At 46.6% G+C, this 25007-nt stretch overlaps 1 protein-coding gene and 1 pseudogene across 4 annotated transcripts in view; one reads left to right on the top strand and one right to left on the bottom strand.

The window, feature by feature from the left end:
• LOC112222670 (sodium bicarbonate cotransporter 3) overlaps positions 1-25007 on the top strand; it is a 65754-nt gene that overhangs the window by 35834 nt on the left and 4913 nt on the right. For all 4 annotated transcript variants that reach the window (XM_042318099.1, XM_042318098.1, XM_042318100.1 and 1 more), the window contains 12 exons: positions 2208-2317; positions 7122-7279; positions 7455-7542; positions 7674-7820; positions 7993-8093; positions 9195-9369; positions 9492-9625; positions 15909-16154; positions 18583-18688; positions 18904-19065; positions 19230-19343; positions 23323-23484. In XM_042318099.1, the coding sequence (XP_042174033.1) occupies positions 2208-2317; positions 7122-7279; positions 7455-7542; positions 7674-7820; positions 7993-8093; positions 9195-9369; positions 9492-9625; positions 15909-16154; positions 18583-18688; positions 18904-19065; positions 19230-19343; positions 23323-23484 (1703 nt within the window). The remainder of the gene's footprint in view (positions 1-2207; positions 2318-7121; positions 7280-7454; positions 7543-7673; positions 7821-7992; positions 8094-9194; positions 9370-9491; positions 9626-15908; positions 16155-18582; positions 18689-18903; positions 19066-19229; positions 19344-23322; positions 23485-25007) is intronic.
• LOC112222673 lies at positions 13599-15502 on the bottom strand (annotated as a pseudogene).

Below are 25007 nucleotides of genomic sequence, written 5' to 3'. Positions count from 1 at the left end.
CATTTATTTATAGCTACATCCATTGTTACAAGAAATAGATGACAATGGCTCATAGTTCAATGGTTTTGAGTTCTAATCCCACATGGGGCAGACATGTGTACAGTTGAAGTTGGAAGTTTACATGCACTTAGGTTGGAGTCATTAACTAGTTTTTCAACCAGTCCACACATTTCTTAACAAACTATAGTTTTGGAAAGTCTGTTGTGTCATGCAAAAAGTAGATGTCCTAAGTAATTTTTCCAACAATTGTTTAAACACAGATTATTTCACTTATAATTCACTGTACCACAATTCCAGTGGGTCAGAAGTTTACATGCACTAAGTTGACTGTGCCTTTAAACAGATTGGGAAATTCCAGAAAATTATGTCATGGCTTTAGAAGCATCTGATGGGCTAATTGACATAATTTGAGTCAATTGGAGGTGTACCTGTGGATGTATTTCAAGGCCTACCTTCAAACTCAGTGCCTCTTTGCTTGACATCATGGGAAAATCAAAAGAAATCAGCCAAGAAGACCTCCACAAGTCTGGTTCATCCTTGGGGGCAATTTCTAAATGCCTGAAGGTACCACATTCATCTGTACAAACAATAGTATGCAAGTATAAACACCATGGGACCACACAGCCATCATACTGCTCGGGAAGGAAGGGAAGTTCTGTCTCCTAGAGATGAACATACTTTGGTGCTAAAAGTGCTAATCAATCCCAGAACAACAGCAAAGGACCTTGTGAAGATGCTGGAGGAAACGGGTACAAAAGTATCTATATCCACAGTAAAACAAGTCCAATATCGACATAACCTGAGAGGCCGCTCAGCAAGGAAGGAGGAAGAAGCCACTGCTCCAAAACCGCCATAGAAAAACCAGACTACGGTTTGCAACAGCACATAGGGACAAAGATTGAACTTTTTGGAGAAATGTCCTCTGGTCTGATGAAACAAAAATAGACTGTTAATGACCATTTATGTTTGGAGGAAAAAGGGGGAGGCTTGCAAGCCGACGAACACCATCCCAACCGTGAAGCACAGGGGTGGCAGCATCATGTTGTGGGGGTGCTTTGCTGCAGGAGGGACTGGTGCACTTCACAAAATAGATGGCATCATGAGGGAGGAAAATTATGTGGATATATTGAAGCAACATCTCAAGACATCAGTCAGGAAGTTAAAGCTTGTTCGCAAATGGGTCTTCAAAATGGACAATGACCACAAGCATACTTCCAAAGTTGTGGCAAAATGGCTTAAGGACAACAAAGGGACAAGGACAACATTGGGGATTTTAATTTACACTGGCAGTAGATGTCAGGAACTCATCACCTTTCCACTGAGAGTTAACTGTCCAGAGTCATATTTGCTTGAGATGCACATCATTTTATTATCAGCACGTGCCAGTGGACTTCTGAGAATGCTTTAGTGTTGGGATCAGATACTACTATGTTTACCCACCCACAAAAATGTATATTTATGAGCAATTTCCCCGCTACCCACAACTTCTCACCTGAAAATGTGAGCAGTTTGGGCAAAGGCTGGAGTTGAGAGTTACCCTTATACGAAGTTTGGTAACTGTTTACATTAAGTTGGCTCTATGTTATCGTAATCAGGCACTATTACCCCCGTTACCACTGTCTAATAAATTATATCAGGGTTTAATGTGAGGCGTGCTCAGGTTTCAACCCCATATGCACACAGACGCTGCACAGTATTACACAGAGTGAGTTCCATAGCAAGTCCTAGTTTCAATTGGCAAGGTTCATAGACCGTGAGATGAGGTCAAAATACGTTTTTACAGCAAGAGGCTGAGGCCATGACGTGTGTGTGTGTGTAAATACCAACCATTGGTGCACATTCCACCACTAATCTCCCTCTGAAACCTTTCTGTCCAACTCCATCCTCCGTAGGGTCGGTCCTGTAAACACAGAGGATGTCTATGGGTGTCTATTGACCCCCCCACTGTTTAGTTATTTCTACCATCTCTGATTACTTTGTTGTGATACGTGGAGTTTCTCACCCAGCATGTACAGAGCAGCTGCATGTCTGAACAAACTCTCAAAGTCACACATGCATAGCCCCCCCCTCTCTCCTTCTCAGACACATATAATTGTGTACGTCTACAAATTGTACCAATTCCCCATTCATATCGGCCATACTCACAGTTCATTTTTTACTGTTCAATTGACCACTGGTTTCTTCTACCCCTTCCACCCCTTGGGCAGGCCTCCTGGCATCCCCCCAGTCAGCTCCTGGGAACCTGGAGAACAGTAAACCGAGTGAGAGCCGCATCCATGGAGGAAGCAGAGAGAACAGCACTGTGGACTTCAGCAAGGTAACGTCTCCTCCCACTGCTGAACAGTGTGTAGACCCACGGTCACGAGGACAGACAAGTAGAGCTCTGCTACCCGACCCGGGCCCGACATTATACATTGGGTCAGGGCCGAGTAGGGCCTTTTTTTTAATCAATATCTAGGGAACAGGCAGGGCTCGTGTATCACTAAATTGATCACAAACATTTTGAAGCTGAGCCAATTGCTCATGTTCTGCTGCGCAATAGTCATATCTGACAACGATCATAATATGGTGTCAGAAGTGCTTCAACCTCGTCAAATATAAGACAGGAGAGAGAATTTCACAGAAAACAATGTTCCTTGAGTTTTGTGAGTGACAAAGTAGTTAACTGCTCTGTCATGTCTCGTCATTGAGCAGAGCAGCCCTAGCAGAGCCGTTGCTATGGATACTCGCTCAGAGCCGCCATGAGTAGAGTGCATGCAGAGCGAGCTGTGTGCAGGGTGAGACTGACAGAGCAGCTAATGGATTTACTAATGACGGAAGTTATTTTTGGTTTCGGTCAGGGACGGGGCTTTAATTTGGTTGAAGCAATCGGGCCTGGGTAGGACCTGAACGTCACAGCATAGGTAGGGCTCGGGTTTAAAATTCATGCCCATGCAGGGCTCTACAGAGAACTCAATATGGCAGCCGCTGGCTTCAAAGCCTCTGATTGGCCAATACATAGCATCAGAAATCCAGGGTTTATACAGTGCATTCTATAAGATTTCAGATCCCTTGAATTTTTCTACATTTTGTTACGTTACAACCTTATTCTACAATTTATTTTTTTATCCCTCAATCTACACACAATACCCCATAATGACAAAGCAAAAACAGGTTTTTAGAAATAAAATAATAACTGAAATCACATTTTACTTAAGTATTCAGACCCTTTACTCTGTACTTTGTTAAAGCACTTTTGGCATTGATTATAGCCTCAAGTCTTCTTCGGTATGACACTGCATATCCTCTCAAGCTCTATTTTCAGATCTCTCCAGAGATGTTCGATCGGGTTCAAATCAGGGCTCTGGGTGGGCCACTCAAGGACATTCAGAGACTTGTCCCGAAGCCACTCCTGCATTGTCTTGGCTGTGTGCTTAGGGTCGTTGTCCTGTTGGAAGGTGAACCGTCACCCCAGTTCAAGGTCCAGAGCGCTTTGGAGCAGGTTTTCATCAAAGATCTCTTTCCTTCGATCCCGACTAGTCACCCAGTCCCTGCTGCTGAAAAACATCCCCACAGCATGATGCTGCCACTCATGCTTCACCGTAGGGGATGGTTCCAGGTTTCTTCCAGACGTGACACTTGGCATTCAGGCCAAAGAGTTCAATCTTGGTTTCATCAGACCAGAGACTCTTGTTTCTTTGTCCTTTAGTTGTCTTTTGGCAAACTCCAAGCAGACTGTGATGCCTTTCACTGAGGAGTGGCTTCTGTCTGGCCACTCTATGATAAAGGCCTGATTGGTGGAGTGCTGCAGACATGGGAGAACCTTCCAGAAGGACAACCATCTCCACAGAGGAACTCTGGAGCTCTGTCAGGGTGACCATCGGGTTCTTGGTCACCTCCTTGACCAAGGCCCTTTTCCCCCGATTGCTCAGTTTTGGCCGGACAGCCAGCTCTAGGAAGAGTCTTGGTTTCAAACTCCTTCCATTTAAGAATGATGGGGGCCACTGTGTTCTTGGACCTTCAATGCTGCAGAAATTATTTGGTAAACTTCCCAAGATCTGTGTCTCAACACAATCTTGTCTCGGAGCTCTATAGACAATTTCTTCCACCTCATGGCTTGGTTTTTGCTCTGACATGCACTGCCAACTGTGAGACCTTCTATAGACAGGTGTCTGCCTTTCCAAATCATGTCCAATCAATTGAATTTACCACAGGTGGACTCCAAGTTGTAGAAACATTTCAAAGATGAATTTCTAAAAACATGTTTTTGCTTGGTCATTATGGGGTATTGTGTGTAGATTGAGGTAAATAATGAATTGAACGTGACAAGTGGAAAAAGTCAAAGGGTCAGATATACAATGCATTCGGAAAGTATTCAATCTCATTTGAAGTAACACATGCTGGATACTGAACAAAGTGACTGGTTTCCGCTCCTTGGGGGACTGATGGGTATGAGAACAGTGTATTAAGAGGATGATGTTATAATAAGAGGTGACATCATGGATCCAGATTGGACCCTAGCTGAGTGAGCTGAGCTTATGGTGTGATCTGAATTAAGTTGTGCCCCTGTTTGTCCTGCTCTCAGCATGCTTGCCACTGTAGTTGTGGTTCCTGGGGCGGGGGTGCCATGAGGCCTGCAGTAAGTCCTCTCTCCTGTCAATCACTGGCCCTGGCCAATCAGTGCTGTTGTGTTGATCCATGAGACTGTGTTGTTCCGTGACGTGACTGTACATAACATGTTACCTGCCAGTGCCGTGTGTGTGACCGTAGTGTTGTGACTGTGTTGATCTGTCTGTAGTGGTCGACCGTGGTTCAGAGAATCTGATGTTTTCATGATCTTTTTCTGTGCAGCAGTACGGCTGTCAGCAGCACAGCAACCGCACATATTCTATGTGATTTATTATTAACTACTGACGGAAGCATCCATAGTACAGTGTAAGTGGGTAGTGTCCATGGTGTAGGGGTAGTGGGTAGTGTCCACGGTGTAGGGGTAGTGGGTAGGGTCCACGGTTTAGGGGTAGTGGGTAGGGTCCACGGTTTAGGGGTAGTGGGTAGGGTCCACGGTTTAGGGGTAGTGGGTAGGGTCCACGGTTTAGGGGTAGTGGGTAGGGTCCACGGTTTAGGGGTAGTGGGTAGGGTCCACGGTTTAGGGGTAGCGGGTAGGGTCCACGGTTTAGGGGTAGCGGGTAGGGTCCGCGGTTTAGGGTAGCGGGTAGCGTCCGCGGGGTAGGGGTAGCGGGTAGCGTCCGCGGGGTAGGGGTAGCGGGTAGCGTCCGCGGGGTAGGGGTAGTGTCCGCGGGGTAGTGGCGGGTAGCGTCCGCGGGGTAGGGGTAGCGGGGTAGCGTCCGCGGGGTAGGGGTAGCGGGGTAGGGGTAGCGTCCGCGGGGTAGGGGTAGCGGGTAGCGTCCGCGGTGTAGCGGGTAGTGTGGTAGCGGGCGGTGTGCGGGTAGCGGGGTAGCGTCCGCGGGGTAGCGTCCGCGGGGGTAGCGGGTAGCGGGTAGCGTCCGCGGGGGGGTAGCGTCCGGGTGTAGGGGGTAGCGTCCGCGGGGTAGCGGGTAGCGTCCGCGGGTAGGGGGTAGCGTCCGCGGTGTGGGGGTAGCGTCCGCGGGGTAGGGGGTAGCGTCCGCGGGGTAGGGGTAGCGGGTAGCGTCCGCGGTGTAGGGGTAGCGGGTAGCGTCCGCGGTGTAGGGGGTAGCGTCCGCGGTGTAGCGGGTAGCGTCCGCGGTGTAGCGGGTAGCGTCCGCGGTGTAGCGGGTAGCGTCCGCGGTGTAGCGTCCGCGGTGTAGGGGTAGCGTCCGCGGTGTAGCGTCCGCGGTGTAGGGGTAGCGGGTAGCGTCCGCGGTGTAGCGTCCGCGGGGGTAGCGTCCGCGGTGTAGCGTCCGCGGTGTAGCGGGTAGCGTCCGCGGGGTAGCGTCCGCGGTGTAGGGGGTAGCGGTGTAGTGGGTAGCGTCCGCGGTGTAGGGGGTGTAGCGGGTAGCGGGTCGTCCGCGGTGTAGCGGGGTAGCGGGTAGCGTCCACTGTGTAGGCGATAAGGTACCCCGTCTCCTTGCCTGGTACATGTGATTAATGGTGTACACGCGCTGGTTCTTTTGGGGGGGTAGTTCAACCCTCAAACTACCCATCTATACACACATTCTCAGTAACTGACCATGTTACCAAAACACACCTTATATTTTCCACAGTTTATAACAGTTGAGAATTTTGTAGAAATTTGGCAAACACATAATGTAGGGTTGGTACGGCCTTAAATCTTGGAAAAGTCTTGGAATTTTACAACGTTTTCCAGTCCTGGAAAAGTTTAGAAAATGGTCAAATCTGAAAAGAATACTTTTTCCCCCTGTGTATTTTATTTGGGCACATATTCTTTACCAATCACATAAAAATCAACTTCAGTGCATCTGTGTGTCATCACCTGCATGTGTACCAGTGGGCCATTGCTCAAGGAGAGGCCTATAAAATATGATAGAGAACAGAGTAGGTAGCCAATTCAAATCTTGTATCCTGGCTAGTTCTCTCTCTCCCTCTAGTTAACTGTTCAGTGTTTCCTCTATGCGTTCCCCCTATATGATCTTTGATATATTGAATGAGCTAATTATTGGACACAACCAGAGCAACATTTCCACCACGTATGTTTTACATCCAGGGAGGTCAACCATTTTCCAGGAGAGCTAATGAGTGTAGGCTTTTATTCCATGTATTTATTTTAGTCCTCGAACAAAACATTTTAGAAATGAGTTGCTCAACCGGACCTTGATAAACTGACTGCAACGTGTTTGAACAGGGCTGTATCAAAAGGCCTACACACCCATCAGCTCTCCAGACTGAGGGTTGACCACATGTGTTCATACAGTTGCCTAACAGGGATTCTACTTTGTGGGGGGTTAAGTGCCTTGCACAACGACAGGAGATGGTAGACTACATGGGATCAGCCTCCAGCCTCCAAGTGTTGATACCACATTTCTGCCAAAAAATATATACTTCTATTTAAACACCACCAATTGTTGTCATGGGAATTTAGTTTAAAGTCCTGAAATTCAATCTGTCTAAATGTCTATGAACCCTGCATGGCCAATACAATTCAACTTCAGGAACATCCAAGCATGTATACTTCCTGTTTAACCCTGTGACCTTCAACCTCCCAGGTGGACATGAACTTCATGAAGAAGATCCCTCCTGGGGCGGAGGCGTCCAACGTGCTGGTGGGAGAGGTGGAATTCCTGGAGCGACCAATCATAGCCTTCATCAGGCTGTCCCCCGCCGTGCTGCTCACTGGTCTCACTGAGGTGCCCGTACCCACCAGGTAAGTGTGTACACACACTTATCTGAATCGCATGACAGGCATTTAGTTATTTTGTCTGTGAAGGAGTTATTGCATTAGACAACAATTTTTGAAAAACATATTGTGTGTTGAGGGGGATGTGCGGTGGTGTGTGCTTGGATGGACTCTTATTCTATCCTGCTCTCCTATTGGTCAGGTTCCTGTTCCTGCTGCTGGGTCCGTTTGGGAAGGGTCCTCAGTACCACGAGATCGGCCGCTCCATCGCCACGCTGATGACAGACGAGGTGAGGAGCACTACAACACAGCTCTGGATTGGTCCAATTTCAACCTTGGCCAATCACCAATTGGTCCCATGCTGTGGCGTCAGAAGCAGCGACATGTCGTTTGAGAGACTGCTGTTGTCGTCCTGTGCCAGGTCTTCCATGATGTAGCGTACAAGGCCAAAGACCGGAACGATCTGCTGTCGGGGATAGATGAGTTTCTGGACCAGGTGACCGTCCTACCCCCAGGAGAGTGGGACCCTACGATACGAATCGAGCCCCCCAAGAGTGTCCCATCTCAGGTGAGGGATCTGGACGAAGATGTTGGTTAGCTGCTATTGAACGTGTGAGACATGCTGATGGGTAATATTGTAAGAGAACCGCTGTGGACACGGTGTGTGTACACTACGGATGGTTAGAATGTTGAGGGCTGTGCAGTAACCTGGCCTGTGGGGGGCTTTTCTCTCTACACAGGACAAGAGGAAGATGCCCTCATTGCCCAACGGCTCTGCCCATAATGAGTCCTTCAAGGAAGACCAGCACCAAGCAGGACCAGAGCTACAGAGGACAGGGAGGTGGGTCTCTCTCACACAAACACACACAATGGGTTTTCTTTAAGTCCCTTTTGATGAAAAGGAGCTGCCAGACTGAGTGGTCACCTTGGCAGCTCATTATAAAAGCATTATAAACATGAAGAGAGCTGTTCACTAGAGGTCTGGAAAGTCTTTCATGTGTCTGATGTAGAAGCTGAAGAGGTCTACTGCAGCCTTTCATCTAGCAGCACTTCACCAGTACCTCACAACCCCCCACACACCGGTACCCCACACACACCGGTACCCCACACACACACACCGTCTACACACCGGTACCCCACACACACACACACACACACACACACACACACACACACACACCGTCTACACACCGGTACCCCACACACACACACACACACACACACACCGGTACCCCACACACACACACACCGTCTACACACCGGTACCCCACACACACACACACCGTCTACACACCGGTACCCCACACACACACACACACACACACCGTCTACACACCGGTACCCCACACACACACACACACCGTCTTCACACCATTCACTCTCCAATAATACTGAAACCACACCATAGTGTATTTCTAGTTCATGAAAAAGACCAAAAATATACTAGATTTCTTTCTTACTTTTACTAACTTGTCTTCAATTGTAGGTTATTTCATGGGAACTACTAAGTATAGTTGTATATTATTGAGCAGCAGTTACTGTGTAATGTTGAGTAATGACATTCTGCTCAGTGAAGAAGTTAGTTAATAACTATGGCATTAAGGGTGACATCACTTTAAAGAGTCTATGCAGGCTTTAGACATGCTGTTCTTGACCCCTCTCTGAAACATGACCTGAAGTGGCCTGTACAGGAGGTGTGTCTGTGTGACAATTATTTATGTCCCCTCAGCTGGCACGGTTTCCATTGCTGGCTATATTCCAACTGCCTACTACATTTAGTCAGTCCAGTTTTTTGAGTTGGCTCTGATTTAGAGTTGTCCCCAATACTAAAGGTGCAGAGATGATATCACATCTCTCTAGCAATTAAACTATTATTAAAACTCCCTCACTGGCTTCCCTGCTCTCTGACGTCTTCTCTCTCTCTCTCTCTCTCTCTCGTCAGGATCTTTGGGGGCCTGGTGATGGATGTAAGGAGGAAAGCTCCGTTCCTGTGGAGCGATATTAGGGATGCTCTGAGCCTGCAGTGCCTGGCCTCTGTGCTGTTCCTCTACTGCGCCTGCATGTCCCCTGTCATCACTTTCGGAGGCCTGCTGGGCGAGGCCACCAAGGGAAACATTGTGAGTGATGTCACCAGAAACTAATGGGAGATATTGTATTTGTCTACAGTTATTGATGACTTTGTGATAAAAATGTTTAATTGCTCACCGTCTTTGCCTAATCTCCTCTCACTCACACCCAGAGTGCGATCGAGTCGTTGTTCGGGGCGTCTCTGACGGGCGTGGCCTTCTCCATGTTTGCGGGCCAGCCACTCACCATCCTGGGCAGCACCGGACCAGTCCTGGTCTTTGAGAAGATCCTTTTCAAGTTCTGCAGGTGAGTGTGCAGGCTACTGCTGTAGCCGTGTCCCAACTGTCTCAAACACCTCCTCAGGGTTCGTATTGTCATGAAAGTCCTGGAATTTTATTTAACTAGGTAAGTTAAGAACAAATTCTTATTTACAATGATGACCTACCCCTGGCCAAACCCTAACCCGGACGACGCTGGGCCAATTGTGCGCCGGCCTGTGGGACTCCCAATCACGTCCGGTTGTGATACAGCATGGAATCGAACCAGGTTCTGTAGTGACGCCTCTACCACTGAGATGCAGTGCCTTGGACTGCTACGCCAATCAGGAGCCTAATAAAAGTTGGAAAAGTTTTGGAAAATGATAAATTCCCAAAACGTTTTCGAAATGTAATGGAAATTCATTTAATAATTTCTGTTAATGTCATTTTTTAGGCACCGTTTTAAAATATTTTATCAATAAAAATCTACATATCAGCCAGGATCAGAATGCCACTAGCGTGTCGGTGTTTGCGAGCATCATCTGCGTAGTGCTAGACTAGTGGGCCGTTGCTCAAGAAGAGCGAGACCGTCGGGACATTACAGCAGCAGGTAGGCCTAGCCTACAAAATATGATAGAACAAATTAACTAGGTAGCTAATGCAAAACATGTCTTCTATCCTCTAGTTAACTGTTTAGCTATTATTAGCATGTATGAATGTTATCTCCCCAAAAACTTTCCACCGATACTCGTGAATAAGGCCATACAAAGTTGATTTAACTTTTTTGAACAATTCATGATTCATTTAAACGATTCCAGTTTGGCTAAATAAATGATTCACTTTGCTATTGTATTAGTTGGGATTCGGTTCAATCGTGGTGAATTGGATCGTGTGAATCAAAGTAATTATTTGTGAATAGTGAATATTAATTTTAGGGAAAAATATTCTATGTAGCCTTTTTTTTTTCCTGTTGATTTGGGCATCCAATGTATGAGACATTACAACTCAATAGATACTAGTCAGCCTGCAAAGTAAACACTTCTAAGATGAATATGACTGAACAGCTGACTAAAATATTTGTAGCCTACCATAGCCTTTTGATCTTTTGATATATTGAATTAACGATTTCAAAAGGCATAACATTTATTTGGTGGTATGTTGCAATGTTTTACATCAAGGGAGGTCAACCATCCTCCAGGATAGCTAATGAGAGTGCAGGCTTTTATTCCAGTCCCCCTCTAACAAACCATTAGAAATTAGATGCTCCATCGGACCTTGATAAACTGTCTCTGTGTTTGAGCAGGGCTTGATCAAAAGCCTGCACTACCAGTGGCTCTCCTGTCCTAAGGGACACTTGACTACATGTTTTATACAGTTTCCTAATAGGTATTCTAAAGAAACGTCCTCTAACTGTTAACTGGGTTTATTTTCAGCAAACTTAACGTGTAAATATTTGTATGAACATAAGATTCAACAACTGAGACATAAACTGAACAAGTTCCACAGACATGGAATAATGTCCACCATTAACAGTCAGTATCTGCTGCATTAAGTACTGCAGTGAATCTCCTGAGCTGTGCCAGATTTGCCAGTTTTTGATGTGAGATGTTACCCCACTCTTCCACCAAGGCACCTGCAAGTTCCCAGACTTTTCTGGGGGGAATGGCCCTAGCCCTCACCCTCCGATCCAACAGGTCCCAGACGTGCTCAATGGGATTGAGATCCGGGCTCTTCGCTGGCCATGGCAGAACACTGACATTCCTGTCTTGCAGGAAATCACCCACAGAACGAGCAGTATGGCTGGTGGCATTGTCATGCTGGAGGGTCATGTCAGGATGAGCCTCCACGAAGGGTACCACATGAGGGAGGAGGATGTCTTTCCTGTAACGCAGATTGCCTGCAATGACAACAGGCTCAGTCTGATGATGCTGTTACACACTGCCCCAGACCATGACGGCCCTTCCACCTCCAAATCACCAAGTCCTCGGTGTAACGCGATTCCTTTGACGAATAAACGCGAATTCGACCATCACCCCTGGTGAGACAAAACCGCGACTCGTCATATGAAGAGCACTTTTTGCCAGTCCTGTCTGGTCCAGGGACGGTGGGTTTGTACCCATAGGTGACATTGTTGCCGGTGAGGTCTGTTGAGGACCTGCCTAACAACAGGCCTACAAGCCCTCAGTCCAGCCTCTCTCAGCCTATTGCGGACAGTCTGAGCACTGATGGAGGGATTGTGCGTTCCTGGTGTAACTCGGGCAGTTGTTGTTGCCATCCTGCACCTGTCCCGCAGGTGTGATGTTCGGAAATACCGATCCTGTGCAGGTGTTACACGTGGTCTGCCACTGCGAGGACGATCAGCTGTCTGTCCTGTCTCCCTGTAGCGCTGTCTTCGGCAGTACGGACATTGCAATTTATTTCCCTGGCCACATCTGCAGTCCTCATGCCTCCTTGCAGCATGCCTAAGGAACATTCACACAGATCTTTCTTTTGGTGATTTTCAGAGTCTGTAGAAAGGCCTCTTTCGTGTCCTAAGTTTTCATAACTGTGACCTTAATTGCCTATTGTCTGTAAGCTGTTAGTGTCTTAAGGACCGTTCCACAGGTGCATGTTCGTTAATTGTTTATGGTTCATTGATCAAGCATGCGAAACAGTGTTTAAACCCTTTACAATTAAGATCTGTGAAGTTATTTGGATTTTTTTCGAATTATCTTTGAAAGACAGGGTCCTGAAAAGGGGACGTGTCTTTTTTTGTTAAGTGCCTTGCTTAACTACAGGAGATGGTACATGGGATCAGGAAGCAGCCTCCCAGTGTTACCACATTACGCTGACGACAGGAGATTGTATATGGGATCAGAGACTGATTTTTTTATACATATAGACGCCGCCAATTGTTGGTTGATGGAAATGTTAAAAGTCATGGAGATGTCATGGAATTCCATGTGTCAGAATGTGAACCCTGCCTCTTTCTTGTCACCTTTTCTTGTCTCCTTTCCCTCCTAAGAACACCTTCTCTTGTCTCCTTTCCTTCCTTCATCTGGAATGATTTGATGAGCAATATGATGGGAACCTATACAGCCCAGCACTAACATCAGATTTAAAGGTGGCCTACAACTTGAAAGCCTGTTCACATTGTAAAGGGACAGGGCTGGTGGCCAGACTACTGTAAACCAGATCTGGAAATGGTGTTACTATAGTGCCATCTGCTGGTAAAGAGAAGACTGACACCTACACTCAACTGAAACAGAAGTGACCATCGTCTGTAATCAAGTTGTGGTGTATTATGGTATTAGCCCCAAGTACTCAATGAGAAAAGATCATGCCAGGGGTTAAGATAATTCATCTTTCATCTACTGGACAATAACTGATGTTCCCACTGGAGGTAAGAGGTATAAGCTAAAATCCCAGTCTAATATGCAGAATATTTTATTTTTTAATATATTTTTAACGTTATTTTACCAGGTAAGTTGACTGAGAACACGTTCTCATTTACAGCAACGACCTAGGGAATAGTTACAGGGGAGAGGAGGGGGATGAAGGAGCCAATTGTAAGCTGGGGATGATTAGGTGGTCATGATGGTATGAGTGACAGCTTGGGAATTTAGCCAGGACACTGGGGTTAACACCCCTACTCTTACGATAAGTGCCATGGGATATTTAATGACCTTAGAGAGTCAGAACACCCGTTTAACGTCCCATCCGAAAGACTGCACCCTACACAGGGCAGTTGCCAATCACTGCCCTGGGGCATTGGGATATTTTTTAGACCAGAGTAAAGAGTGCCTCCTACTGGCCCTCCAACACCACTTCCAGCAGCATCTGGTCTCCCATCCAGTGACTGACCAGGAACAACCCTGCTTAGCTTCAGAAGCTTAACCTTATTTAACTAGGCAAGTCAGTTAAGAACAAATTCTTATTTATAATAACGGAATAAGCAGACTTTCACCTCAATGTTATTTTTAATTCAGTCAATTATTTAACAACAGTTGACAACAATGCTACTGTGTATGTACACCTCTGTCTCTGGTTGCTGTGTCATGGGGAAGAGGGATGTAACCTATTGCTTCAGCTGCTGTGGCATGGGGAAGAGGAGGGATGTAGGTCTGTCTCTGGTTGCTGTGTCATGGGGAAGAGGGATGTAACCTATTGCTTCAGCTGCTGTGGCATGGGGAAGAGGAGGGATGTAGGTCTGTCTCTGGTTGCTGTGTCATGGGGAAGAGGGATGTAACCTATTGCTTCAGCTGCTGTGGCATGGGGAAGAGGAGGGATGTAGGTCTGTCTCTGGTTGCTGTGTCATGGGGAAGAGGAGGGATGTAGACCTATTGCTTCAGCTGCTGTGGCATGGGGAAGAGGAGGGATGTAGGTCTGTCTCTGGTTGCTGTGTCATGGGGAAGAGGAGGGATGTAGACCTATTGCTTCAGCTGCTGTGGCATGGGGAAGAGGAGGGATGTAGGTCTGTCTCTGGTTGCTGTGTCATGGGGAAGAGGAGGGATGTAGACCTATTGCTTCAGCTGCTGTGGCATGGGGAAGAGGGATGTAGGTCTGTCTCTGGTTGCTGTGTCATGGGGAAGAGGGATGTAGACCTATTGCTTCAGCTGCTGTGGCATGGGGAAGAGGAGGGATGTAGGTCTGTCTCTGGTTGCTGTGTCATGGGGAAGAGGGATGTAGACCTATTGCTTCAGCTGCTGTGGCATGGGGAAGAGGAGGAAGCCGCTGAAGGTGCTGTGGTGGTTGGCGTTGTCCCAGACCTGGGTGTTGGCCCACAGCATCATTTGCAGACTGTCTCCCTCCTCCAGCAGCAGAGTGGCTCCATTAGACGCCGTGTCGCTGCCCTCGCCGGACGGACTCTCGTGAGCGGCCAGAATGACTTTGCCGTTCTTATACAGCATGGAGCTCAAGGTGACGTCTGTAGGAGCGTTGGCCGTGAACCGGATGTAGTAGACTCCACGAACCGGAGCCGTGAATTCACCTGAGAGGACAGGGTTGTTTTTAACAGGGGAAGAATGAGGAGAGGGTTAAAGTGTGTGTGTGTGTGTGTGTGTGTGTTACCTGTCTCTACGTTGTATGCACCACCAACATTTGTCAAGACCTCTCTGTAGACCAGCTTTTTGTTAAAGTCTCCTGCCTTTTGGAGTCCATTGCCTCCCAGTGATGCTGCGAACGCCACCTTAGGAATGTCTGTGGAATGCACATTTCATTCATTTATCAACACGCATCAATATTCCAGATCACACACCATTGGTTGTCATGTAATTGTCTGCGTGTGTGAAACCTCACCACATTCTTATCAGTTACCACACTCCACACAACAGATGATGCTTTCTCACCTTTCAGTGCCTGCAGCTCTTTCTCCATGGATTCCATTCTCTCTTTCATAGCTAGAAACATGGAGAATACACAGCACTTTCACTGTAGTAACATCTATCTTTATACACAGCCCCACTCTCTCTTCCACTGCACATACACAGTGGCAATTCAGGCTTACACACACACACACACGACCTAAATTGTCACAGCATAATGTTTTCCAGGTCCATCTTACCACAGTGGCAATTCAGGCTTACACACACACACACACGACCTAAATTGTCACAGCATAATGTTTTCCAGGTCCATCTTACCACAGTGGCAATTCAGGCTTACACACACACACACACGACCTAAATTGTCACAGCATAATGTTTTCCAGGTCCATCTTACCGAGCACGCTGGCTGTTAGGTCAGACTTGGCCTTCAGCTCTGCCACAGTGTCCATGATCTGTCTGAACATGGAGGGGGTGTCCTGGTCCCCCAGGTGGGCTGAGCTGTGACCAACAGAGACAGGCAGGCCAGGGCCAGCAGTGGAAGGCTGCAGGGTGCCATTATCACTCGCCTCTGTGTGTGATCAACAGGGTCGCAGAGAGAAGAGGAAGAATGTAACACGGCTCACACTCTCCTTAGCTCTTATAGAGACAGACACCCACTCTCTGTCATACATACACCCACACAGAGATGTTGCAAGCAAACAGGGATTTCCGGAGTCATTGCTTTTTCTAAACCTAGCTCTTCAATAAGGTAAATAGTGTATCTCCCGTCCCCCCCAGTCTGGAAATCCAGACCTTGTGTACCTGGTCAGGGTCCAACAGGTGACCTGATCTAGTATTGCTTTTCAGGATGAGGGTTGTTGCTTATTCAGTTTTAGGATTCCTACTTCTGTAAGTTTGAAATGATTTCTCATTTTGTGACCTATCGGGGTTGTATAGGACCAATGCCAGTACTTTAAGTTGTCCATATACATTTAGTATTGTGTGTGTTGTCTCCCTAACCCTCTGTCCCCATCTCCCCTTGTCCAGTGACTACGACCTGTCCTACCTGTCCTTGAGGACCAGCATCGGCCTGTGGACGGCCTTCCTGTGCCTCGTCCTGGTTGCCACGGACGCCAGCTCCCTGGTCTGTTACATCACCCGCTTCACGGAGGAAGCCTTCGCAGCGCTCATCTGCATCATCTTCATCTACGAGGCCCTGGAGAAGCTGGTTCACCTGGGGGAACTCTACCCCATCAACATGAACAACAAGCTGGACAACCTCACCTTCTACATGTAAGAACCCTGAGCTACGACCTCACCTTCTACATGTAAGAACCCTGAGCTACGACCTCACCTTCTACATGTAAGAACGCTGAGCTACGACCTCACCTTCTACATGTAAGAACCCTGAGCTACGACCTCACCTTCTACATGTAAGAACCCTGAGCTACGACCTCACCTTCTACATGTAAGAACGCTGAGCTACGACCTCACCTTCTACATGTAAGAACGCTGAGCTACGACCTCACCTTCTACATGTAAGAACGCTGAGCTACGACCTCACCTTCTACATGTAAGAACGCTGAGCTACGACCTCACCTTCTACATGTAAGAACCCTGAGCTACGACCTCACCTTCTACATGTAAGAACGCTGAGCTACGACCTCACCTTCTACATGTAAGAACGCTGAGCTACGACCTCACCTTCTACATGTAAGAACGCTGAGCTACGACCTCACCTTCTACATGTAAGAACGCTGAGCTACGACCTCACCTTCTACATGTAAGAACGCTGAGCTACGACCTCACCTTCTACATGTAAGAACGCTGAGCTACGACCTCACCTTCTACATGTAAGAACGCTGAGCTACGACCTCACCTTCTACATGTAAGAACGCTGAGCTACGACCTCACCTTCTACATGTAAGAACGCTGAGCTACGACCTCACCTTCTACATGTAAGAACGCTGAGCTACGACCTCACCTTCTACATGTAAGAACGCTGAGCTACGACCTTCTACGTGTAAGAACGCTGAGCTACGACCTTCTACGTGTTAGAACGCTGAGCTACGACCTTCTACGTGTTAGAGCGCTGAGCTACGACCTTCTACGTGTTAGAGCGCTGAGCTACGACCTTCTACGTGTTAGAGCGCTGAGCTACGACCTTCTACGTGTTAGAGCGCTGAGCTACGACCTTCTACGTGTTAGAGCGCTGAGCTACGACCTTCTACGTGTTAGAGCGCTGAGCTACGACCTTCTACGTGTTAGAGCGCTGAGCTACGACCTTCTACGTAGTTTAAAGGAAGTGTACTCTGCACATCCAAACTACCTCAGGTGTTTTGGTTAGGTCAGTTGTAGTAGGCGTTTTGGTTAGGTCAGTTGTAGTCGGCGTTTTGGTTAGGTCAGTTGTAGTCGGCGTTTTGGTTAGGTCAGTTGTAGTCGGCGTTTTGGTTAGGTCAGTTGTAGTCGGCGTTTTGGTTAGGTCAGTTGTAGTCTGCGTTTTGGTTAGGTCAGTTGTAGTCGGCGTTTTGGTTAGGTCAGTTGTAGTCGGCGTTTTGGTTAGGTCAGTTGTAGTAGGCGTTTTGGTTAGGTCAGTTGTAGTCGGCGTTTTGGTTAGGTCAGTTGTAGTAGGCGTTTTGGTTAGGTCAGTTGTAGTAGTCGTTTTGGTTAGGTCAGTTGTAGTAGGCGTTTTGGTTAGGTCAGTTGTAGTAGGCGTTTTGGTTAGGTCAGTTGTAGTAGGCGTTTTGGTTAGGTCAGTTGTAGTCGGCGTTTTGGTTAGGTCAGTTGTAGTAGGCGTTTTGGTTAGGTCAGTTGTAGTAGTCGTTTTGGTTAGGTCAGTTGTAGTAGGCGTTTTGGTTAGGTCAGTTGTAGTCTGCGTTTTGGTTAGGTCAGTTGTAGTCTGCGTTTTGGTTAGGTCAGTTGTAGTCGGCGTTTTGGTTAGGTCAGTTGTAGTAGGCGTTTTGGTTAGGTCAGTTGTAGTAGTCGTTTTGGTTAGGTCAGTTGTAGTAGGCGTTTTGGTTAGGTCAGTTGTAGTCTGCGTTTTGGTTAGGTCAGTTGTAGTCTGCGTTTTGGTTAGGTCAGTTGTAGTCTGCGTTTTGGTTAGGTCGGTTGTAGTAGGCGTTTTGGTTAGGTCGGTTGTAGTAGGCGTTTTGGTTAGGTCGGTTGTAGTAGGCGTTTTGGTTAGGTCGGTTGTAGTCTGCGTTTTGGTTAGGTCGGTTGTAGTCTGCGTTTTGGTTAGGTCGGTTGTAGTCTGCGTTTTGGTTAGGTCGGTTGTAGTCTGCGTTTTGGTTAGGTCGGTTGTAGTCTGCGTTTTGGTTAGGTCGGTTGTAGTCTGCGTTTTGGTTAGGTCGGTTGTAGTCTGCGTTTTGGTTAGGTCGGTTGTAGTCGGCGTTTTGGTTAGGTCGGTTGTAGTAGGCGTTTTGGTTAGGTCGGTTGTAGTAGGCGTTTTGGTTAGGTCGGTTGTAGTAGGCGTTTTGGTTAGGTCGGTTGTAGTCTGCGTTTTGGTTAGGTCGGTTGTAGTCGGCGTTTTGGTTAGGTCGGTTGTAGTAGGCGTTTTGGTTAGGTCGGTTGTAGTAGGCGTTTTGGTTAGGTCGGTTGTAGTCTGCGTTTTGGTTAGGTCGGTTGTAGTAGGCGTTTTGGTTAGGTCAGTTGTAGTCTGCGTTTTGGTTAGGTCTGTTGTAGTAGGTGAACGGTGTCGGTTAATGTTTAGTCTCTGTCTCAGATGTCAATGTTCTCCGCCGGTTAACGCCACGCCTGAGATCCAGCAGGTCTGGAACCACAGCGGGGTCGCACCAGAATCAATATCTTGGACCCAACTGGATGTCGATGTAAGTTGTGTGTGTTTTTCCATGTGTTTGTGTGTGTTTTTATGCATGTCTGCTTGCGTGTGTGTGCTTATGGGGCGTCCATGGTACCTTCTTATTGTTGTAATCTGTCTCGTACTGGTTTTCCATTTCAATAGTAAAATTACATTGATTTCATGCATGGACATAAAGTTGATTTTGACAACCCTCAACTGTCCTTCCCCCGGTCTGTGTCGTAGGAGTGTTCTAGGCTGCGTGGGGAGTTTATTGGGCCAGCTTGTGGCCACCATGGTCCCTACATCCCTGACGTCCTCTTCTGGTCCGTCATCCTCTTCTTCACTACCTTCTTCCTCTCCTCCTTCCTCAAGCAGTTCAAGACCAAGCTCTACTTTCCCACCAAGGTTTGGCATTAGAGTAGGAGTGATGTGTCTGTCAGGGTTATGTACTAGTGAGTTGAGGTCCTACCACTCTGCTCTCTCCCTTGGTTTGATCCTCTATACGTGAACCTTTACCTCTTTTCTTTTCAGCTGTGCACTCCTTCTCACTCTGTCCTTCTGTGTTCCAGGTACGGTCGACCATCAGTGACTTCGCGGTCTTCCTGACCATCATGATCATGGTCCTGGTGGACTACCTGGTGGGCATTCCCTCCCCCAAACTGAATGTGCCTGACCGCTTTCAGGTATGGATTGGTTTCAAACTGTTAACTCTGAATTTCGTTTAGTTTGGGCCTTTTAAATTGTTTAACATTTAAAAAAAAGTCTAAATGATTATATCCGAATACATTATTATTGTGTTGAGTGACACGACATACAATGGACATTATGCGAGAATTGTAAAAATCTGTTTGACTTAATGTCAATAATGTGGTCATCAAAATACATATTAAATCATTTGAAAACATTGACGTGGCAAACACAATACTGAATGTGACATTGCGGGGTATAGTGCCATGCTAAGGATGTTCAAAGACCTTTTTGTGAAACCCGCGAAATCGGTGTGTTCATATTTGCTCTTGGCGGAAGGTATTCCTCAACCGATCAGAGTATGATCGATGTGACATTGGAAAGTCCTGAGGTTGTTTCATGGTCATCGTACATCGTTTCACTGAAATATCAGGTGAAACGTTTTTCCCTCACTTCTGTCATTTAGGTGTTTTCAGAGAAACTTAAAAAAACACAGCCAGTTACAAAGTAGAGCTTCATAGCTACTGGGTTGTCAGGGATTGGTCCAAATTCCCGTTTCACCACCCCCACTTCCATGATGGGTGCTGGTTGTGTGGGAGTGGCTGACACAGTTCGCTGAGGTAATAACCCAGGTGAGAGGCAGCTCTGCTGTAATGTGCCAGCGGGGAATTTTTTGGGATTCATGGTTTTATTCTTTCAAGTGTAAACTACCAGAATTCAGTGGCAACAGCCTTACAATCGATTAGAAACAGGCTTAGTTCACTGTTATTTAGCTATGACTAGGCTAATAATTTGCTGCAGTTCATCCTCTCCTCACCGAAGTAACTCAACACCAAAAATAACATTACTATATAACCGAACTCCATTGTAGGCCTACCTTTTTAAAAGTAAGCTATGTTATTACGCTAGTCGCCTTCTGTGTTACAGTTCAGTGTGTGTGATAAAGTACTATCAAAAGTTATTTCATAAATGGTTTCAATTTGTTACTAAGTTTTGCATAAAGCATTAAAATGTGTTAATAATATGACCACCTTACCTGAAAACATTTTGGATAATTTGCTTAATACAGCATTTTCATTGAATCGATTTGACTTGTATTTGAATCATCTCAGTGTTCTCCATCAGTCCTGAAAGTTCCTTAACAGTAGCTAGGTTTCCATCCAATTAGCCACATAAAACCAATCTGCGTATTTTCCCAGCAGTGGTGTTTTCACCAAACAGCGTGTGATGACGTAGTACACACACACACACACCTTTTTCGTGTACTGAATAAAAAATCTAAAGTTCAATGTATTTCCATCGCATTGTCAACTCTACAAAACTGTTGCGTAAAATAGCAAATGTGCTTACTCTGGTCTTGGCACCTGCGCTCCAGCTAACAGCTCTGATACAGTTGGGGAAGGCGATGTGGGGAGCTTAGTTTACATTTATAGATTCTGTAGAAGAACTAGTTTTTATTTGCAAGAGGCAGTCAAGGATTGACCATGACGCCAGAATAAGACCCTCAATATTTATTGGAAAGGAGCATCAAGGTCATCACTGAAGTTCATCAGAATGTATTTCATCTGTAGCCTAATAAACTGCATGTTTTCCTGAGTTGTAGTGGGAGGATAACACACCATCTCATCGAGACTCCCAAGTTTACTTTGATATGATGGTTATTATATCAATATTTGTGTATAAAGGTGTTTCCACCACCATTACTTGCATAATTAATTTTAGACACAAAATGATTGCACCATGTCAAACGAACAGATTATCTGTCAGCATTTATAAAATTGTACTGAAACTTCCTGTTTCCATCGCAGCTGTCATGATAATTATTTTCAGACGTACTCTTTACTCGCGTAAAATCTGTGGCTGGAAATGTGGTTAATTTGACAAGCTTATCTTGAGACATTGAACAAAACGTGTTGAATCTAAGAATCCAGACAGGTGGTTTGTTGCCATTATTGACTAGGGATTAACATCGACCTGTCCAACATTTTTACCTTTTTCGATAACTTGAAAATAAGATATCTCAGCAATGGTCAGTCCTATCCTCATGAAATAGTGTTCTGTATAACACTAAAACCAACGTTTCATTTAGTCCCCTAACACCCTACTATGATACTGTACATCAGATTGCCAACAGAATCTGTCAGGTATGTGCCAAGTTCACTAAACTAGAACAGGCAGGAGGGGCCTGTTTGTGTCTTTGTGCTGTTCTGGGTCAGAGTAGTTTGTTTAATGTATTTGTGTTGGGACTCGAACAAACCTTGACACTCTGAATAGATAAAGAATGTCCTATATAGATAAGATAACGAACGAATGTTCTGATTATCAATGGATTTGATTGAATGAGATCAGGGTATGGAAAATATGAACTCATTTATTTAGTCAACTTCCAGTTATAGAGAAAGAAACCTGGATAGCACTGCCCTATTTTAGAGTATTATCAACCTACTATTTGAGACACTGGTTTACTGTATGTGTTGTGACCTGGTTTACTGTATTTGTTGTGACCTACTGGTTTACTGTGTGTGTTGTGACCTGGTTTACTGTATTTGTTGTGACCTACTGGTTTACTGTATGTGTTGTGACTAGAGGTCGACCGATAATGATTTCTCAACACCGATACCGATTATTGGTGGACCAAAAAAGCCAATACCGATTAATCGGCCGATTTAATTTAAAAAAAATAATAATTATCATCATTTTACAAATTAAAAACAATGAATTTGTAATAATGACAATTACAACAATACTGAATTAACACTTATTTTAACTTAATATAATACATCAATAAAATCAATTTAGCCTCAAGTAGATAATGAAACATGTTCAATTTGGTTTTAATAATGCAAGAAAAAAGTGTTGGAGAAGAAAGTAAAAGTGCAATATGTGCTATGTAAGAAAGCTAATATTTCAGTTCCTTGCTCAGAACATGAGAACATATGAAAGCTGGTGGTTCCTTTTAACATGAGTCTTCAATATTCCCAGGTAAGAAGTTTTAGGTTGTAGATATTATAGGTCTATTTCCCTCTATACCATTTGTATTTCATTAACCTTTGACTATTGGATGTTCTTATAGGCACTTTAGTATTGCCAGTGTAACCGTATAGCTTCCGTCCCTCTCCTCGCTCTTCCCTGGGCTCGAACCAGCAACACAACGACAACAGCCACCACTTCGAAGCAGCGTTACCCATGCAGAGCAAGGGAAACAACCACCCCAAGGCTTAGAGCGAGTGAAGTTTGAAATGCTATTAGCGCGCGCTAACTAGCCAGCCATTTCACTTCTGTCACACCAGCCTCATCTCGGGAGTTGATAGGTTTGAAGTCATAAACAGCGCAATGCTTGACGCACAACGAAGAGCTGCTGGCAAAACGCACGAAAGTGCTGTTTGAATGAATGTTTACGCGCCTGCTTCTGCCTACCACCGCTCAGTCAGATACTTAGATGCTTGTATGCTCAGTCAGATTATATGCAACGCAGGACACGCTAGATAATATCTAGTAATATCATCAACCATGTGTAGTTGAGTAGTGATTATGATTGATTGTTTTTTCTAAGAAAAGTTTAATGCTAGCTAGCAACTTACCTTGGCTTACTGCATTTGCGTAACAGGCAGTCTCCTTGTGGAGTGCAACGAGAGAGAGGCAGGTCGTTATTGCGTTGGACTAGTTAACTGTAAGGTTGCAAGATTGAATCCCCGGGGCCGACAAGGTGAAAATCTGTCTTTCTGCCCCTGAACGGGGCAGTTAACCCACCGTTCCTAGGCCATCATTGAAAATAAGAATGTGTTGTTAACTGACTTGCCTAGTTAAATAAAGGTGTAAAAAAAATTTTTTTTAACCGATTTCCGATTGTCATGAAAACTTGAAATCGGCCCGAATTAATCGGCCATTCTGATTAATCGGTTGACATCTAGTTGTGACCTACTGGTTTACTGTGTGTGTTGTGACGTTCTTTCATGACCGTGCCTGCTCCTCTAGCCCACGTCTGAGAACCGTGGCTGGCTGATCTCCCCGCTGGGGACCAACCCCTGGTGGACCATGCTGGCTGCAGCCATCCCTGCCCTGCTCTGCACCATCCTCATCTTCATGGACCAGCAGATCACCGCCGTCATCATCAACAGGAAGGAGCACAAACTCAAGGTGAGAGACAGACTGGAAGACTGATATCTAGAGAGAGAGGTTGTGACTTGGAGGAAGACTGGCTGATATATATATATATAGAGAGAGAGAGAAGTTGTGACATAGAGGAAGACTGGCTGATTATATATATATATATATATATATGAGAGAGAGGTTGTGACAAAGAAGAAAAGTGGCACTTGCATGTTGTGTAGCAATACTAGATCAGGTCACTACATGAACCTTGACCAGGTACACAAGTTCTGGATTTCCAGACTAAGGGAGACATCTACTATTTACCTTACATAACTATAGAACAACTGCAATAGGTTTATACAAATCTATGATTTGCTTGCAACGTGTGCGTGTGCCTTTCCAGAGAGTTGGAGCTTGGAGGTCCTTGATATTAGTACCTCCAAGCTCCATCTTTATTCTGTTGTATCCTGGTTGGCCTCTCATCTGACTCCCACCCCTTCCCTGGTTGGCCTCTCATCTGACTCCCACCCCTTCCCTGGTTGGCCTCTCATCTGACTCCCACCCCTTCCCTGGTTGGCCTCTCTCCTATCTGACTCCCACCCCTTCCCTGGTTGGCCTCTCTCCTGACTGACTCTCACCCCCTCCCTGGTTGGCCTCTCTCCTGACTGACTCTCACCCCCTCCCTGGTTGGCCTCTCTCCTGACTGACTCTCACCCCCTCCCTGGTTGGCCTCTCTCCTGACTGACTCTCACCCCCTCCCTGGTTGGCCTCTCTCCTGACTGACTCTCACCCCCTCTTTGGTTGGCCTCTCTCCTGACTGACTCTCACCCCCTCCCTGGTTGGCCTCTCTCCTGACTGACTCTCACCCCCTCCCTGGTTGGCCTCTCTCCTGACTGACTCTCACCCCCTCCCTGGTTGGCCTCTCTCCTGACTGACTCTCACCCCCTCCCTGGTTGGCCTCTCTCCTGACTGACTCTCACCCCTCCCTGGTTGGCCTCTCTCCTGACTGACTCTCACCCCCTCCCTGGTTGGCCTCTCTCCTGACTGACTCTCACCCCCTCCCTGGTTGGCCTCTCTCCTGACTGACTCTCACCCCTCCCTGGTTGGCCTCTCTCCTGACTGACTCTCACCCCTTCCCTGGTTGGCCTCTCTCCTGACTGACTCTCACCCCTTCCCTGGTTGGCCTCTCTCCTGACTGACTCTCACCCATTCCCTGGTTGGCCTCTCTCCTGACTGACTCTCACCCCTTCCCTGGTTGGCCTCTCTCCTGACTGACTCTCACCCCTTCCCTGGTTGGCCTCTCTCCTGACTGACTCTCACCCCTTCCCTGGTTGGCCTCTCTCCTGACTGACTCTCACCCCCTCCCTGGTTGGCCTCTCTCCTGACTGACTCTCACCCCCTCCCTGGTTGGCCTCTCATCTGACTCTCACCCCTTCCCTGGTTGGCCTCTCTCCTGACTGACTCTCACCCCCTCCCTGGTTGGCCTCTCTCCTGACTGACTCTCACCCCCTCCCTGGTTGGCCTCTCTCCTGACTGACTCTCACCCCCTCCCTTGTTGGCCTCTCTCC

Source organism: Oncorhynchus tshawytscha, unplaced genomic scaffold (genome assembly GCF_018296145.1).
Source record: "Oncorhynchus tshawytscha isolate Ot180627B unplaced genomic scaffold, Otsh_v2.0 Un_scaffold_3409_pilon_pilon, whole genome shotgun sequence".
NCBI classification, from domain to species: Eukaryota; Metazoa; Chordata; class Actinopteri; order Salmoniformes; family Salmonidae; genus Oncorhynchus; species Oncorhynchus tshawytscha.
This window is presented reverse-complemented; position numbering and strand designations above follow the sequence as displayed.